The 19,270-nt window shown below is 52.7% G+C and overlaps 1 protein-coding gene across 4 annotated transcripts in view; it reads right to left on the bottom strand.

Moving 5' to 3' along the window:
- Positions 1–579: 579 nt before the first annotated feature.
- Positions 580–19,270, bottom strand: part of LOC102085318 (ATP-sensitive inward rectifier potassium channel 12) — a 56,165-nt gene continuing 37,474 nt past the window's right edge. For 3 of the 4 annotated variants that reach the window (XM_065031338.1, XM_021290468.2, XM_005504493.4), the window contains one exon: positions 580–10,656. In XM_065031338.1, coding sequence (XP_064887410.1) covers positions 9,209–10,498 — 1,290 coding nt within the window. In that variant the 5' untranslated portion in view covers positions 10,499–10,656 and the 3' untranslated portion in view covers positions 580–9,208. Of the gene's footprint in view, positions 10,657–18,544; positions 19,158–19,270 lie in introns of those variants that run through there. The other variant, XM_005504494.4, reaches the window with a different exon arrangement.

Genomic DNA, 19,270 nt, shown 5'->3' with positions numbered 1-19,270 from the left:
TGGAGGGGACACCCAGACATCCACCACCCGGGCAAGCAACCACCCAACCCCATTGTCACCACCATGGCCACCACTAGCCCTCTGCACATGGCATGTCACCGCTGCCACCGCAGCCTTGTCACCCTGACCTTGTGGGGACAATGTCCCTCTCTGCTCCCACCCAGCGTGGGCGGCAGCGCTCTGAAAATCCATCACTGGCAGGAGCCCAGACCCGAGCTTCTCCCCCACCTCATTGTCTTTGTCAAAAAAAGAGATTTATTTAGTCTTTCTCCTAATTATCAGGAGCTGCGGACTTCCCCCCACCATCTGAGCGCCGTCACCAGCCCGCAGCGCTCCTGCTGCTGACACTGGGTGCCTGTTCTTGCCATCGCCCCCACACCCGGCGTCATTATTGTGCTGCCGTATGGCTCCAGCCAAATAAAAACCATCCTGGGGGGTTTCATCATTAACCCCGGTGCTGAGGAACATGCAGCACCCACCCAGGCACCAAGCAGGGTCTCAAGTTATTAATTACCTTAATTACCTGGCCCAAAACCCCTGGCTGTCCTGCTTGAGAAAAGCCATCACACCCAGCGCATCTTTCATATTAGAATCATTTTTATTTAGCAAATCTCCAGAGCATTAAAATAAAACTCCCATAAAACAAGGGTCATCTTTGCGTTTACATTGAATTAGTAAACTGGGCAAAAGAGGAAGACTTCTACAGAGGTCAAAGGTCATCCAGAACATCCCTTTAAGAGAAATAAACATCAGTTTTCCGATCCGATCACGAGCTTTGGTGCTGGTCAGCAGTCACCGGTGAAACAGAGGGTACAGGAAGGAGAGAGGGAATGACAGGGGTGAAGGATGCGGATGACAGCTCTAGGCAGTTGGGTTCAGTCCTGCAACCAGGCAGAATAATTTCCCTGCTACACCCTCATCATGAAACACACGGGGGGTGGAAAAATCTGTTTTAAGGAATGGGTTTGGGGTCTGTTTGCAAGTGACACCTGCAGAAAGATGAACCTGGGAAGGTTGAAATGTGGCTGAGCACTGGTGGGTACCGGGGAGCAGAAAGCAGCTGCTGGCAGTGGGATGTGAAGCTGTTTCTCCTGGGCCACGGTGCCCGATCTCCAGCAGCCTTTTCCTTCCCAGCTCCCGGGGGGCCTGGCAAAGCAGTGCCAGAGCTGCCAGGCTTATCTTTAGCTCTGTTCCCTCCCTCGCCCCCGCGCCCACCTCCTCGCCGCGGCCCCCACCAAAACACGCCATTATATAAACGCTCACAGAAACCATCTGGGGCTGAGTCAACCACCAACCCAAACGGACAGCAAGCCCACCAGGCGGGGATGCCAGCCCCCAGATAACCGGGTTCTGGGGTCATCCCCCCCTTAATGCCATCCCTGAGAGTCTGGCACCCCTACCCAGCCCCTGTGCGGGGTGAGCAGGGACCCTGGAAGGGGACAGCGAGAAATGCCCCAGCCTGGGCAACAGGTGTGACGCTTGGGGTCATCAGGAGAGGCTGGCAAAGAGGGCAAGGTTTAGTTACATGCTAATGAGTTATTGCCAAAATAAATGTGCCAGCTGCATGCGAGGAGGAGGGGGAGCATTGATGGGCTGCTGCTCTGCCAGCTTGGACACGTCTCCTCTTGCCTCTCCATCCACAGCCCTGATATCCCATTGGAAACCCTTCTGTGCATCTTGCCCTAAAGCAGCACCACCATGCCCAGCTTGACTCCAAATTTATTCATTTGTGTTTTTTTTTCCCCAAAACCTGGGGTCAGGACAGGGATCTCCTTCACCTCCTTTAAATCACCATTTTTCTCCGAGAGCAGTGTCGTGGCGAGCGTTCACGACCTGAACTTGGCAGCGTTGTGCTGATTCATGACAGCTTGTCACTGAAACTGCCTAAAACTGACACAAAAAGGGACACCAAGTCATGTGTTTGCCTTTCCCGAGCAGGGAGAAATGTGAAAGGTGAACAAAGTACTTAACGAGTGATAATTACGTTCAGCACCGCAAAATTAAATCCATATTAATAAGACAGAATGTTATTACTAATAGAGGCCTCTTATAATTAAAACCAAAAACAAACCAACAAACCTAGGTAAGGTTTTTAACCTTGACAGTGACCTTTTAACAACAAGTGTAAGGAAACCCCTAATTTTGTCCCACTCATACTTATTAATCTGTGTTAAGGAGAAACTCCAGTAGCCACTGTCCCAGTCTCCCCACAGACGCTGGGGGCTGGTTCCCCAGCACTTTCCTATGATAAAGTGGGATGAAACCTGGCATGGGATGGGCTGGACTGTGGCACGAGGAACTGGAGAGCTCTTGGCATTGCCATTCATGGCAGGCAGAGGGGGAGAAAGGAGTTGGAGAGGGTCCACCTTAATGCAGGATGAAAAAGCAAATTGCCAGCAGGAGAGCGGAGATGCTGCTCCGTTACTATGGTTACCCCCAGAGAACACAGAGCATCCCTGGGTACCAGTACCCGAGCTGCTCCCGGCCACCCGGAATGGTGCTGGAACAATTCGAGTGGGCAGGGGAACAAATTCGGAGGCGTTCGTAGGGTCTGAGCTTCTCGAAGCAGCTGGGAGTGAAGATGCGCCCAGGCTGGGTGGAGAAGCAGCATCTCCAGTGCTGATGGGGCGAAGTTTCTGCCCCTGCATCTCTGAGACATGGTACATCGATGTGGTTGAGCCAAACCCATCCATGAAAAGACACTTTGCTTTTGGGTTGGCCAGAAACCTCTGGAAGGGCACATAGAGATGCCTCAGGTCCCCTGAAGCCAAAGAGGCAGGAGGGCAGTCAGCAAGGGCTGGGGTAATGCTGAGTTTAGAGAGGGTTTTAGTATTTAAAGACGTCTTGAGTCTTGAAAGTGGAGGTTGCCAGCTAAGAAACAGCCCCAACCTCAGCATCCCTGCCAAAAACACCCTGGCCATGCCTGTGAGGCATAAGCAAGGTCCTTCCCTGCAGAGTTTAGTTCTAACTCCTGAAGATGAGGATGGTCGGAGTGGAAGTAAAGCAAGGACTGAACGTCCTGGTAGTACATTTCCCATGGTGCCAGCGTCAGCTTGGCTCCCCAGGGATTTCTGCTACAAGCAGCCACTGAGGGAGGAATTCTGGAGGCAGCGGAAACCATCCCCAGGGAGCTGTCGACTCCCAAATCATTAAATGCTTCCACAAACGAAGTGATGGGTTTCATAGTGCAAACTGCTGCACAAGAAGTCGCCACCGCACGGCAAAGCAAACCCCGAGAGCAGAGCCACCAGAGTCTGGGAAGCTGCTGCAAGGGCCAGTGCTTGTCCCAGGAGAGATGCTGTGAGAGCATCCCCTGCATCCTCCTTTTCGAGATCCATCTCCTGGTTTGGAGGAGAGCAGGGAGGTTTTTCCCATCTCACCTCCTGCCTGTAACAACCCATTACCTTCATCAATAACCCCCAGCTCCTCTACTCAGCAAGAAAAAAGCTTCCAGAAAAGCATCTGGTCCAGATTTAAAGGCATTAAGAGACAGAGATTGGTAGCTTGTTCTAATAGCTAATAATTATTAAAAGATCACTCCTTATTTCCAAGATGGATTTGTCTGGCTTCAGCTTCTAGGAAGAGTTAGTGATTATGCTTTTCCCTGGTAGATTAAGTTACCTCTTTATACCAGTGTATTCTTCCTGTGACAAATGCTGTAATCAAGTCAGCTCTCAGCCTCCCGCTTTGATAAATTAAACGGGCCGTGCTCTTGAATCATGCTTAGCCTCCGACCTATCTTTGGTCATCAGAGTGAGTGGCTGGTAGTGATTTTGTTTTTAATGAGTAAAAATACTACCATACGGTGGAAGGGATGGAGCCAATGGGACCAAACTGATGCTCATCAGTGGATGGAAGCTATCAGTCACCAGTTACCAACCTGGATTCAGACCTGTGACCAGCCTGAGAAATGATGATTAATTATTTCTCCAGGTTGTCTTGGCACAGGAGCCCCGTTCCTTGCAGCAGCCAGGTGCAACAAACAGGAGGAAAATCCAGAATAGCAAAACCAGGGGCTCTGTGTCCAGCAGGCCATTAACCTCTCCATAAATAGCATCCACGGACTTGCTCTGCTTTCCTTCAACCGTGACGTACCATTAAAGACATTTAAACTGTCACTTGGCCGCAGCACGGTGTCCCCTGAGGTCCCCGCAGGAGGCGATGCCCGTAGGAAATAGATCCTTGTGGAGCCCAAGGGCGACCAAGGTCGCTCGGGGAAGATTTGTTGGGTTGGTCTCGGATGGCTGGGCTCTTTCTGCCTGGGCTATGGACACGGTTTTTTCCCCATCTCCGGGCTCCCCACATGGCTGAGATGCTGCGATCCGCTCCCCTGGTTAAAGCCCATCAGGGGGATGCAGCAGAGCAAGCGGTACCCACACGCGGGGCTGCACGAGCGGGTGGGATCCTGCATCCCATCTCGTCTTGCCGAGCATCCCCGCAGCTCCTTCCCCAGCAGAGAGGAGAAATTACCCTCTCCTGCACGATAATGAGGAAAATTCAAATTTGGGCTTCCTGCTCCTACCTAGAGGCAGCAAAACAGACTTTTGCTAGAAGGCTCCTAAAAACATCTGTACTCGTCCTGCTGGACCCCAGTCTTGCTCGAAGTTTGCTGCACATATATATTATACGTGTGACAAGTGACAGCCTCCAAACTACATCTGAAGTTTGATGCCGGCAGACACTTCCTTATGATCTTTAAAATATACAGCATGACGCGAGATATTTTAAATAGATCAAAATACATTTATTACATATTTATATTATTTTCTCTATTCTATTTATATCTTTTGGAGACTCTTATATATAATATATATAATATATTTAAAATAACATAAAATTGGCCAGTTTTGTTATCTGAAATACATTTTACAAATATATATATACATTGTCACATATATCTCAAATATATGTGCAATGAGACAGAGAAACAGGGGAGGTGGAAAAGGTACAGATACTTCCATTGCATCCATCAGCTCCACTATCGCTGCAAATCACCATCACCACAGCGAACGGACTCGGCATTTTCCCCCTAGGAAACCTGTGCTCCCAGTTACCAGCCTGCCCGTGTGAACCGGTGCTGTGTCTCAGTCCCCAAACCACCTGGGGCCAAAGCTGGGGGAGCACCAGGGTGTGTTTTGAGGGGGGATATGGAGGGAAGATGTTGCCCCCGGGAGGGGGCACTGGGACAGAGATGCACAGGGGTCAGCAAGGTGATGGGTGACATTGGGTCGGGCACCATTCCGTGTCCCCTCCCTGCTCCAACCCCTGCCCTGCACCAACCCCCCTGTGGCAGCATCCCTGAATTGGGAGGGTGGGAGAGCAGGATGCGGCCGGAGCGCCACACTCTCGTTTTGTCATGTGAGAAATGAGGTGGGGGGGGACACAGGGGACTCTTTTGGTTGTCAGCGTGAGAGGAAAGGAAAGAGCAGGAGGGTTTAAAAATAAATGTATTTGTTCTGCCTTATTAAAGATAGAAAAGGTGGCTTTGAATTCATCTCCTACAAAAGGTTTGAAGGTCAAGCAAGCACCGAATCGCGAAAGGTTAAGCGCTAAGTGATTGTCCCAGCCCTAAAAGACTAAGTGCACTAAATTTGGTTATGAGAAGCTCAAACTCATCCCGATGGCCCCTGGGAACCCCCGCGAACCCCCGCCCAGCTGAACGGGACACATCACACATTTCGGGGGGCAGAGAATGCTCTTTCCAGCCAATGGTTTTGGGGCATAGGGATGCGGCTGCTTTCTACTCTCACTGCTGGATGGTTTTGGGGTGAAGGCAAGAGGGAGCAGCAGCGGGTCCAGTCCCTGGTCCCCCATCCCTGGTCCCCACTCAGGGCAGCTGCTGCTGCCAGAGCTGCCGTGAGCGAGGACAATCCCTGCGGGATGCTGGCCAAGAGGATTAGAGGTTCTTTCCTTTCTTGGACTCCCACCATCCTCCAAGGATCAAGTGTAACACTGGAGTTAACTCTATGGATGGAGCAGCCTCTGCTTGGTGGCTGTTTGGGGCGGGGGGGATGTGGGGTGGGACGTGTCCCCTTGCTCAGCACTGAGCCCCTTTTCACTGGGATCCCGCTCCATCCCTGCCGTGACCAACACCACAACCAGCACCCCAAGAGCATCCTCGTGCCTTTCCAGTCCCTCCAGGGAACCTGAGCACTGAACAAACATAACTTTTTGGCTATTTTCACCTTTTTTTTCTTTTTCCCCTCCTTTTCTTTGACAATCCAAGTGATTAAAACGACCGCTGGGCAGCCTTCCCAATGCTCCCTGATGGTAGGAAAAAAAGACGAGTAGCTCAGCACACTCACAGGTAGGCAAAAATAAGATTTATACACTATGTACCAGCGTGGTCCATGGCCAGGACGAGCACTATACAGTATATATACGACAACTTGCCAGAGCTAGATCCTCACTAGTGGGGTTTGGGGAAGGGGGTGCGTGAACTGGGGCTGGGGAGGGTCCGAACCCCCTCGCTGTGATGGCCACGGGCACTTCCCAGCCCAGTTGACAGCCTCCTACGCAGCAGTTTAAAAATACATCTGTATGTATTAGTCTATTCTCCCAGGTAACACTGTACAATCATAGAAGTTTCTTTAAAAGCAATAATTTACTTAAAGACATCTCTATTTCTCTTTTGTTTTTATACAAATATTTACTGTGATATATATATATATATTTATAAAGAAATTAACCCTCTGAGAACTCTACAGCAGCAAGATGTGCACCTTTTAAAATAATTGGTATTTATTCAAAAAAACCTAAAATCACTTAAAAGCATTGAAAAAAAAAAAGAAAGAGTAGTGCGCACACAAAATCTCTCTGCACCCCAATCCGTCCTTCCCGCCGCCCCAGATGCTATGGGGCAAAAAGCGGGTGCCAAAACCATCTCCCCTGGGAGCAAAGGGACCAACGATGGGATGGTGTCTGTGTTCGCTGCCTTTGAAACACAAGGGTTGTGGCTGAAGCCCAATGGCACATCCCTGTGTCCCCATGTTTGGGGACAGCCCATTCAGGGCATTCGGTGCTGAAACAGCCGTCACCCTCCCGGTACTGTCCCCAGGGATGTTTTCTCCACGGTTTTTAGGGGAAAACCAAAAATAGAGCAGCCCCTTGGGGGGGAGCGCGGGGTCGTGGTGATGGACACCGATGGGAACAGGGTGGGGAGAAAACTCTGTGGGGACAAAGACCCCGGTCCCCGTCTCATGAGATGCGATGCTGGGGGGCATAGGGCAGCAGGGGGGGACACCAGGGCAGCTGCTTCCCAGAGCCCTGTGCAAGAAGGAGATGAAGGCGTAGGACAAATCCTGCCTCTGCCACCAATGTCTGGACGTGCCACGGCAAGTTCTAACCTGGGACACGTCTCCCTTGGTGTGGGCGTGGGGGGAAAAGCACCAGGAGCCCATCACAGCCGAAACGATGCCAGGGACCCCATTCTTGACCCCTTCTCCCTGTGGCTGGGTGCTGCTGAGGCTCCACACCCAGAGCTGGGTGCAGAATGCCTGCGGGTACCGAAGCCTTTTCCCGGAGCCCCAGTGGAGCAGGGGCTCCCAGAGCACCAATGAGCAGCACAACCGGGATGAAGGGACCTACAGCCTGCATCTTCCAGCTCCTTCCCTCTGTGCAAAGGCAGGAGAAGGGATGAAGCAAAGGCTTCCCGTGCACAGAGGGGGTTGCCTTGTGCCTGAGCACAAGCTAAACCAATGTGCCATCCTAAACCAAGGCCAAACTAAAATGCAGCAGACAGTGGGATGCAGGCGCTGACACAGGGGTAGAGCAAAAGGGACACGGGGCGCAGGAGGAGTTTGCATCTCTAAGGCACAATCCAACTTGAGGCTGGGACACGGGGAGGGGTTGAAGTGCAAGACGGGGGGGGTTTTCTCGACTGGCATCTGTAGTTTTTGGAAAACCATCTGCCTTCAAAGCAGCACTCACCAGGGAATGGGGAAGTCATAAAGCCCAGCCTGGCGGGGAGACGGCTCATGTGCCAGAAGTGCAACTCAATAAGACGACTTTCACATTGATTTCCACTTTTGAAATGATTTTTCAAGGGAGAAAATACCGAATGGGTTGGAAAAGTGGGAAAAATACCCAAATTTGAGAGCTTTCCACTCTCCTTTTTGTGCTTATTGCTATTTCATCCTAGTTACAGCGAAACATGAATTCCTCATTGGAGGTGCTGGGCTAGACTAAACACTTCAGCAGCTGGTGCCCCAGACACAATTTCCAACCTGAAGATCAATAATTCCAGAAACTGGTTAATTACTGTGTTTACAAGGCATCTTTCCATTACACTCTTCCTTGTTAGCTACTTTTGCCAATAATTAAGCTACTTGCTGTCACTGCCACAGACCTGCAGCCACTTACGTTTGTTTTCTGCCTATAAAAAGAATCCACACCCCAAAATTGGATGCAATCTTGACTTCTCTCTCTTGTATCTACCCAGCAAATCACCCCTTAAAAGACCCCAGTGGCTTATTCATTCCTTTGTTATTTTTTAAAAAATACTGAATCACTTATTTCAGATTTATTATTATTATTGTTGTTGTTATTATTGTTATTATTATTATTATTTCGGTAAACAGTCTCCCAAATGGTACGGTGAAAAAATTAGAAACCCTCTCACCTGCCCTCTCCCCTATTTTTCCCCTAGTTTAAAAGAAGTATGTTAATGTTGCATGTTATTTCAAGTGTTGTTCTTGTGCAACTGAATCAGACCGCCTGCTGGAAGGAGCAATTTTTGTTGTTGTTGCTGCTCAGTTAAAAAATAAAAGGAAAAAAATAAAGAGAGAGAGAAAGATTTGTTTCCTGATATTTCCTCTTTTTTGATCTCGCAGTGCTCAGCTCCAAGAAAACGCCGGCGTTTTCCCCGCAGGGAGAGCAAACCCCTGTGGGGCCGCACGGGGCGAGCACCTGCCCGTGGCCCATGGACACTCCTCTCTCCGTCCGCCCGTCCATCCGTCTGTCCTTTCCCCCAGAGCCGTCAGCCCCGCCGTGGGCGCCGGGCGCGGGGGACGTGCCGTGGGCTGTCGCCGTCCCCTCTTGCCGACCGCTCAGTGGTTATTGCGATGAAACTGAAAACTATGAACGATACTAATTTCTCAAGCATTCCTATGGCACTTGCATTGTTCTGCATAATTTGAGCGGGTTGTAGGGGAAGAGATTAGAGGAGGAAAAAAAATACCCTCAGAAAAGTCAATGGTAGGACCAAGAGTCATATTTCCGACTCCCTCCTGTACGACCGCTGATCCAACGCTATCGTGGCTTGAAGTCTATCAAACTCGTGCCTATTGTCTGGGCTCAGGTCCTCCAAACCCCGGCTGTCATCATCTTCCTCTTCCTCATCACGGCTCATGAAGGCCAGCTCGTTCTCGTAACAGAAAGAGTTGGTGCTGGGCAGGAGGAATTTGTTCTCCACCAAGTCCTTGGCGCTGCAACGAGGGGTGGATGGGACCTCGTAGGTTTTGTGGAAATGGGAATAGTCTACTTTGTACTGGTTTTTCTCCTCAAACAAGACAGGCTCAAAGCGGTGGCCCCAGAGAATCTCGCTGGCCAGGTAGGAGCTCCGAGCTTGCGTTGTCATAGCGGTGGCTTCTACCATGCCTTCCAGGATGACCACGATCTCAAAGTCATCTGTTTCCAAGTCCTGGCGGCTGATCCCAAACAAGGGGCTGTCTTCGTTGATCTCATGGAGAATGGTGATCGGAGACACCAAGAAGATACGGTCCAAGCCTTTATCAAACCCCACATCAATGTCTATTTGGTCAAGAGGGATGTACTCCCCTTCTTCTGTGATCCTGGGCTTAATTAGCTGAGCTCGTACATGGGCTTCTACTATGTGGCTTTTCCGGAGATTCCCAACTCTCCACATCAGGCAGAGTTTTCCATCTCTCATTGCCACTACTGCATTATGGCTAAAAAGTAATGTCTGGGCCCTTTTTTTGGGCCTGGCCATCTTTGCCATTATTGCACCAATCATGAAAGAGTCAATTATACACCCCACGATGGACTGAACCACCACCATGAAGACCGCGAGCGGGCACTCCTCTGTCACGCAGCGGAAACCGTAACCAATAGTCGTTTGGGTCTCAATGGAGAACAGAAAAGCAGCCACAAAGCCATTGACCTGCAGAACACAAGGCTTGAAGGTATCATCTCCACCTGGGTTTTCTAGGTCTCCATGAATGAGTGCAATTAGCCAGAAAATCAGCCCAAACAATAACCAGGACACCAGAAATGCCAGAGAAAAGAGCAAAAGCATATACCTCCAGCGGATGTCAACGCACGTGGTGAACATGTCTGCAATGTACCTCTGTGGCTTGTCATCCATGTTGGTGAACTCCACGTTGCATTGACCGTTCTTCTTTACAAACCTGTTCCTGCATTTCCTCCTGGTATGGATTTTCCCATTGCCAAAGCCGTTGATACCTGGCATGGTGGTCAACCTCAGCCCGTCTTCCTCGGAGGACACGATGCTGTAAGGGTTGACTCTGCCCGCAGTCATCCCTGAGCCAAGCCCACAGTGAAGGTGAATGGTCTTGTGACTCCCAGCGACCCCCTGGCCCACCCCTGCCCACCCCCCAAATTCTGTTGTGGTGGAAGAGACGTCCCAAGCTTCCACGTCTTGGCTGCCACGTCACCACGTGGATCCCGTGAGGGGCTCTGCAATGAGAAAGCAAAGACATGGACGTTACCTCTCACGGCAAAGGGACCCAAGGGGGTGTTTGGCCTTGGGTCTGGTGAGGTGGGTGGCTGCATGTTGAGTGAGGACCCGGCACTGCCCCGACTCTCCCTCCTATGGCTAAGGCTTTTCCCCAGAAACACTTGGGAGGAGGGAAGAATGTCTTAGAGTTTGTTCTCTCATAATACAAAGCGAGTGAGCACGCTTTGCTGGGGAGATGTGGCATTTGTGGGACCTCAATGACACAGGCAGATGAAAAAGCTTGGGTAGCATTGGAGTCTCTCCCCTTTGCTTTTCTCATGAGCTCCACGGTCAGAGCAGGGTCCAGAGGAAAGTAGAAAGGCCAAGCTGCTCTCCTTAGCACAGAGATATTAATAAAGGTACGCCTGAAAGCAGCTCTGTCGGTTCACATTGCCCGTGCCAGATGGACTGCTGCCCAGCACATCGCCTGACCTCCCAAGCACCAGCTCTTCTGGGGTCAAGGGAAACGACGGGAGATGTGGATTTAACCTCCATCCCTCAGCCCAGGGATGGGAGAGGACATGGCCAACGTGCAGCTAGTTGGAGAACGCTGAGGGAAGGCACTCGCTTGGGACAGATGTCCTGAGGAGTAACTTTCCCAACACATCCATTGGGACATGGAGCTATCTACGGTCACAGATAGGTTTTATTGGCCAAGTGTCCTGAAGGGACAATGGCCACTGGGGAATGGGAAGCTGTTTTGGTTCCTTCTGCAGGGACCTGCACTCAGCTTTGCCTGGGAGAGGTGGGAGCAGGATGGACATGGGCAAGGTCATCCAGGTCAGGTGTGCTCTCCGGTGCCTCTATGATGGCACATGGGGCTGCATCAGGCAGTGGTTGGGATTGTGGAGAAACCACATGGCACAGCACAAACACCCCAAATACATGGCACTGCAAGAGTGCTCCCCAAACCGCCCCCTGCCACAGCTTGTCCTATTCTTCAGTGACATGAGATCGTAAAATCATGGAATTGTTTTAGGTGGAAGAGACCCTCACAACCACCGAGTCCAACCGTTAACTCAACCCTGGCACTAGCCCCTGTTGCTGAGAACCTCATCTCCGTCTGTTCAGCCCCTCCAGGGATGGTGACTCCACCACTGCCCTGGGCAGCCTGTTCCAATGCCCGATAGCCCTTTGGGGAAGAAATTGTTCCCGATATTCAAGCTCAACCTCCCCTGGCGCAACTTGAGGCCATTTCTTCTCATCCAGTTGCTTTTTACTTGGGAGAAGAGACCAACACCCTCCATGCTCCAACCTCCTTTTAGGCAGTTGCAGGGAGTGAGAGGATCTCCCCTCAGCTCCTGTTCTCCAGGTGAAATGCGGATGAAACCCCCTTGCTGGCACTGAGACCTGCACAGGGCAGTGCTGTGGTGGGGTGGGGGGGTGGGGGGGTGCAGACCCCCCCGTGACACCCCATTCCCCCAGCACAGGGATGTCCAGCAGGTGCCCAGAGGTGCAGGCGAACCCGCCGGGCTGTACGAGCCGTGTCGCATCCACTGGCCCTGTCAATGGGGTCGATTCCTGCAATCAGCTCGAGCGCCCGGGGACACGCTGCGACAAAAACACCCTTTCCATTACACGATGACCAGGGCCAGCCCAGCACTGGGGAGCTTTGCCAGGCACAGCCTGCCCAGGGCTGCATCACCTCAGCCGGCAATGATACGCTGGATCGCCTTTTTACAGAAATTCTCCCCAAATCCATTCTGGGACTTGGAGATCCCCAAAGAATCCCAACGCCACAAGCAGGAGCACTAACAACCTGCACAAACCTCCCAGGCACTGGACACAGACCCACACATGCCAAAGAACATCTTTCCACCTGCTGCAATACAAGCACAACCATTTCAAGCACCACAGTTGTTCATTGCTGTGTCGGGAGCTCAAGCACCTGTCAAGGGCAGCTGGCACGAGATCCTCTCCCTCCTTGCAACCATAGGGAAGAGGAAAAGAGGCAGGAAGAGTCAATTTTAACAGTTAATATTTACAACCTCCTCATCAGTAGGAGTCAAATGCGACCAAAGTGGCCTCGCAGACCTGACGTGTCTGGCTGGCTGAAGGTTCAGGCTGCCAAACCCCAGCCTGGCCACCCATCCCAAGTCTTCCTCCTGGCTGCACTGGCCATAGTCATTAAGGCTTTCTCTCCTTTTTTTTTTTTGTTTTAATGAAAACTGAGAATTTGGAGCCAGAAAAGGCTCCTTCTCCATCACCTCTCCAGCTCACCCCAGGGGAATATGCCGAATTAATTTTGCCAGAGGATGAATTTACTGTAGTTTGTTTGGGGGGTTTTGTTTGTTTGTTTGTTTGTTTGTTTGTTTTTAATTAATTCTAGATGCATTTGAGAAGTGAACAAAATGCAATGAGCTCCCAGTGACCTGCGAGAGGATTAGCTGGGGTCTGGATTAACTGTGCGGGAGGGGAGACGTGTCCGGGTGACTGCAGAGGCAGCGGCGCTGCCCTCATCAGGGAACGCTCCATGGAACCAGGGGTGCCAGCCACCACCACCGCTCCCCCACCTGCCTCTTCCCCCTGCCCTCCCTCTTTCCCTCCTTTTGCTGTTTCTTCCTTTCTCTCTTTCTTCCTGCTCTGCATATTTCTTTATTAGTTCTCCTCTCCTCTCCTCTCCTCTCCTCTCCTCTCCTCTCCTCTCCTCTCCTCTCCTCTCCTCTCCTCTCCTCTCCTCTCCTCTCCTCTCCTCTCCTCTCCTCTCCTCTCCTCTCCTCTCCTCTCCTCTCCTCTCCTCTCCTCTCCTCTCCTCTCCTCTCCTCTCCTCTCTTCTTTTTTTTAATTTTACTTTCTTCCTTTATCTTCCTTCCTTCCTTTCTTCCTTCCTTACTTCCTTCCTTCCCTCCTTCCCCCCGCCTCCTTTCCCTTTCCCTTTCCCTTTCCCTTTCCCTTTCCCTTTCCCTTTCCCTTTCCCTTTCCCTTTCCCTTTCCCTTTCCCTTTCCCTTTCCCTTTCCCTTTCCCTTTCCCTTTCCTTTTCCCTTTCCCTTTCCCCACCTCTCCAGTCCCCCAGACATGGGGGAATCCTCTGCTGTGTGGGACCCAAGGGGCTGACACTACTTTGGAGACAAGGCAGCTCTGGTGACACAGCCCACAGAACACCCCACATTCACTGAGGCCACCAGACTGAGTCCCCCCCGAAGCATCAAAGCTCTTGGGGGGGACAACCCCCCCCCGGCCCCAGGCCGGTGGCGGCAGCTTGGGGAGACAGCAGCTAAATAAAGGCAGCAAAGTGGAGCTGTCGGAGCAGGCGGCCGCCTGCAGCTCGTACTTTATTTAGCACGGTTTTGTTTGGAAATACGTTTTCTTGAGTTCGCTGAAAGCTGAATTTCTGGTTTGGTTTTAATTTGGAGGCTGGAGCCCCACGCTGCCACTGCGGGAGGCTCGGGATGGGAGAGGGCTGGTGAAAACCCACGGCTGGACGGGCTCTGCCGCGGGCACTGGCTGGGGATGGTGTCCCCATGGCCACCCTGCATTTCCTTGGGTCACAAGTGCCATCCTGCAGCATCACCCCAGTATCTCCCCACAACGAGAGCTGCCCCAGGACACTGGCAGAGGTACTACAGGAGGTTACAGCCCCCTCCCTGCCTCCTTCCCAGGACTTTTGCACCCATGACCATCACAATTTTACCCTCTGGGAACAAACTCTAAATTTCCCCTAATACTCAGAGCCCCTTAATCCCAGCTTTGGCACAGACAGGCCCATGCTGGGTGTGGGGCAGGACTGTGACCATCTCCTGCTGCTTGTGCCACGTGTCTTCTGCAGCACTAATAGCGTTAAAGATGTAAGAAACAAAACAGGCTCATAATATTAATAGTGGGAAGGAACGGCCCACAGCTCCCCGCGGGCTCTGAGCGCAGCGGTGCCTTAGACTACCCCAGCTAATGAGCTGACATTAGCGGCGATGACTCCTGCCACTGAACTGCAGCAACCCAACTCCTACCGTGGAGCGGTTTCCCGCAGAGAACCCAAGTGTCTCCAGCAATCTCCCAACTGCACGGCTAATTTTATTTTTTTTTTTTTTCTTTATTTTTAAAAGGGAGTTAAATGTTAAAACAATATTCTGAACAGTCAGAGTGCCTGGAAAACGTGTCGAGTGCCAGAGAGGTCATTAGTTAGAGCCGGCTGAATATGTCGATATGATTTATCATCACACTTTTCCCTGTAACTCTGGAGGGGATGAGTTTGGGGGCCGGGGAAGCAGCAACCAGGCTGCTGTCCCCCCTCTGCATCCTCCCAGCGTGGATTTTCTCCCAGCTTATGGGGGCATACGGGGAACTGGGCTGTGTTTGGATGGGATCAACCCGGACGGGGGCTTGGAAGAGCCAAGTCAGGGCATGCAGGTCCCCTGGTGGGAGAGGTGACCGTCCGAGAGGGTATGGCACGAGGAGGTCACGCTGGGCGCTGCTGCCGTCCCTGCACCAGGAGATAACGCTGCTATCTCCGCAGCGATGCCCTTCATGCCCCAGCAGCGCACGGCAATGTCAGCGGGGAGGAGGGAGCTTGGCTCCCAGCACAGCCGTGGGTCCCCAAACTCCTCCTGCGCACCCCCTCCCAACAGAGCAACACTGGGCACCCACAAATTGGGGGAGAAGAAGGAAGCAGCTGAAGTTCCCACCACAGTGCATTCCTAATGAGAAAAAAATCTGCTCCATTTTGGCAAGGACACGGGTAGAAAACCACCATGGGCATGCACCCCTGCCTTGGAGCCCCCCACACCCCCCTAGTGCCAGCAAGCAGCTGAGACCTCACTATCTTATCTGCAAGCTTCAATGGCACACACAAGAGGGAAACTGAGGCACGAGGGATGAGGAAGGCCCTAAACAGGGAGACTGGAGGTGACAGGGTGCCTGGAGAGGTGCTGGCTCATCCCTACCCCCCTGAGCCACGTGCAGATGCCACCGCGGGCACAGGAGGAGAAAAGAGGACACGTGCAGCACTCGGCACCGCTTGGACCAGGTATCTTGTGCTTAAGCACCCCAAAAATCTTGCTAAATATGTCCTGGATCAGAGAAAAACCTGGGAAAGATCCCATCAGAGGCTGCACTGAGGATGCCGTTGGTCCCCAGCTCTGCAACATGATGGGGTGACCGAGCGTCCCAATCCAGCCACCTCTGTGCCCGTTTCAGCCGCGGCAGCACCGGTACCCACCACCCACATGCCGCAGTGGTCGGACCCCAGGGTTGTACATCTCCCCTCACCATTCGTTAGTGATGCCCTCCCAGCCCGGCTACATCAGGAGGGGGCTGGGAAACTCAGCAGCACCCAGGGTCCCCCCCAGCCCTGCCACCCACCCAGGTCTTGAAATCCTATCTCATGTACCAGGGAAATATTGGTTGTTTGTCTGTCCTCTCACATCCTCACAGTCAGACTGCAGGACATGGCTGGGGGTGAGGATGAGGGCAAGGGGGTCTGAAGGCCTTGGCAGGGTCAAACTGCACAAGGGGCTGCCAAAGGATGCCCCAAAACACGAGGGATGCAGCCAGACTGCTTTGCCCCTGCAACACCCTTATCCAAACCTCCAAAGCACCCGCACCCCCCTCCCTGCACCCTCTTCCCTGCAGCTTTCCCTGCAGCCCCCCCGGCTGCCCTGGCTCAGAGGACAGGTGTTAATACCCCAGCAAATCACCCCAGGAAGGGACAGAGCCCCGTCCGTCCCCACGAGCAGGGGGGGGGTCCAGCCAGACCTCGGGAAGAGGGGTCAGCCCTTACCTGCTGTGCAGCCGGGGGGGTCTCCCCAGCGCTCCCCAGCCATGGCTGCGGGGCACAGGGTGCCCCGTGGCCCTGCTGCAGCCCAGGCGAGAGACAGAGAGTTTTAATTGAATTTCTAGATTATCCTGGAGGAGAAGTTGTAATCTCCTTAAATCCAACCTCTGGGCGAGTCCCGTAACCTACTGTCCTGCGCCAGGGAAGGGATTTAGCCAGGGGGAGGGCAGCTTTCCCAGCCTGCTGATGCCCCGGACCCCCGCACCCCGCAGGATTTGTCCTGCAGGACGTCAGAGATCTGCTCCCGGCAGCCCCGCAGCTCTGGGAATTAAATCTCTGCGGCAGCAATGTCCTGTCCCCTCTCCCCACAGCAATCGGGGTGTCGTGGAGGTGGTGGGACTGGGACACTGGTGATGGAGATGTCTTGTGTTGGGTGGAGGGAGCTGGATACAGAGTCAGTGGGATGTTTGGAGGATGAAGATGACTCCACCCTGAGCGAGACTTGGTGTCTGGGGCTTTGAATTGAAATATTGCCAGGGTTGGCTATGCTTGGGGTACTGGTGGGATGTGCAAGTCCCCAGGTAAGTCCCCTTTTGCAGCAGGCTCCTTCCTCCCAAAAAGCCCTATTCCTGTGCAGGCCAAAGGGTGTTTATGGATGGGTGACCTTGGGGTGTCCCTGCACCCCCCCGTGCACTCCCCACCATCACGTGGACCTGCTTTCTCCTGCATGCTCCCAAATCTGGACACGTGCCAGGCTCCAGCCCCAAACCATCCTAGAGACAAATACCAGCGATGGGGCTGCGGGCAGACCATGGTAGAGCTGAAACCAGCTGGTCATGCTCCTGCCAACCCTGTGTCCCTGTTGTGCCACTGCCGGGGCCTTCAGGGATGCAGATGCCCATTGGGAATGATGAATTCCCATCCAACATGTGCCAAGGGGCTTGAGGGGAAGGCAACAACCCTGTCCCAGCTCAGAGCAACCACCTGGCTGCTAGAAAGCACCATGGGAAGAAAGGGAAAGGGGAACTAAACAGGCAAAAGTCTTCAAGCAGATTTTCATAGAACTATAGAGTCGTGGAATAGTTTGTGTTGAAGGGACCTTCCCAGCTCCCCCAGTGCCACCCCTGCCATGAGCAGGGACATCTTCACCAGCTCAGGTTGCTCAGAGCCCCATCCAGCCTGGCCTGGGATGTCTGCAGGGATGGGGCATCCACCACCTCTCTGGACAACCTCTTCCAGTAATTCTATCAACCAACCAGACAGAGAAGATCCAGGTAGCACCAGCGCAGCGCTCAGCAACACCCCTAGGGTATCACAGGCATGAATTCTTTCAAGAACCCCTCTCACAGAGCAGCTGCCACGTACACCTTAGGGTTAGAGGCAGAAGGTGGTGGATCTGGACCCTGTTCAGCCCCAGCTTGCCTGTGCCAGGACAAATCCTCCACTTCCCGCTTGTGCAGCTCCCATCAACATCCCTTTTCCAAATCCCATCCCTCCCGAGGTGGGTTTTCCCACAGAGCTCTGCTCTCACCCAATACAAAACCCCTTTCCAGGAGCTGCATCTCAAGGGAAATCATATGTGTGTGTATGTGTGGGCAGAGCCCGCGCCCGGGAAGTGTTTATCCTGAAAGCAAGACGTGCAGCAGGTGGAACCGTGAGCCACGGGGAGAGCGATGCTGAGCACCGTTCGGCTGCAGAAGGTGCCCGGGCGCTCGGCGTTGCTCTCCCCATGGTGACATTTCAGCTGGAGAAGAGTGGAATGAACACGAGAGCCAGTTTAGGATGCACAAGTCCCTTCCAGCAAAGGGAGATGGGATTTAAGCAAAGTTGAGCCATCAACCATTCATCAACATCCACCACTCTTTTTGTGGGCTTTAAACCCAGTTATTCCTGCTCCAGCCAAGCATTAGAGATTGCTCAACTCTTGGTGAGAAATACATCCTGTGTCCCACTATCCCAGGCAATTTTCCTGGCTCCATGGCCATGTCGGGGTAAAGCTGCCATTTCCAGCACCCTTCATCATCGTCATGGGTGAAGGTGTCAGCAGAGCCCTCAACTTGGTTTTTAGCCCCAGGAGGAAGGAGATGGGGAGGAAGCACATGCCATGCTCAAGCAGAGCCACCATCCTGGCTCTACTTACCCCACGATCGCACCAAGAGCCGCAGATGCTGAGCCCGATGTCGGCAGCCAAGCGAGCGAGCAGGCAGCAGGGACTTTGCCGGGCAGCACGTCACCATCCTGGCTAATTGCTCCCCAGCTCAGATTACAGCCTCTCTTCTTCCCTACATGTACAGGAGCTGGCACCTCAGTTGCAGCCATGAGGAGCCACTGCCAGCAAAGGGGACATCCACCTTCAGTGGTGTTTCTAAGAGGTAGGGAACAAAATTGCAGTCATCGCAGTGTAGGAAGCCCAAGATACGTTTGTGGTCTCAGGGGACTGGAAGAGAAGCATCTTGAAGGGGATTTCAGAGATTCTGGGGATGCGAAAGACCAGCCAGAAGGACGCAACAAATTCAAACCTGGAGGATAAGGCACTAAACTGGGGCAAGGCAGTCAGTGGTCCAAGGCAAGACCTTGGTACTTTGATCTTGCTATTTAACAATAGCCGTAACCCAAACCCATCTTTAAGCATTTCCCAAGAGAGAAAGAAAAATCCCCCACCTTTTCTGTTGGGGGTGACAAACCCTCTGGCACACACATGATGCTGCCCAACATCTTCAAGACGAGAGGCCTTTGCACGGCTTTCCTGCTACTAGTTTTCCTGCAGCTCATGGCTCTGCATACACCAGTTCAAGAGTTTCAGTGTCTTTTAAATCCACCGAGGGCTCCTTTTAACACTCTCCTCGAGCTCAGCCTGGTCAGAGAT

The sequence above is a fragment of the Columba livia genome, chromosome 15 (assembly GCF_036013475.1).
Source record: "Columba livia isolate bColLiv1 breed racing homer chromosome 15, bColLiv1.pat.W.v2, whole genome shotgun sequence".
NCBI lineage: Eukaryota > Metazoa > Chordata > Aves > Columbiformes > Columbidae > Columba > Columba livia.
Note: the sequence above shows the minus strand (reverse complement) of the source record. Positions and strands in the feature narration are given on the sequence as shown.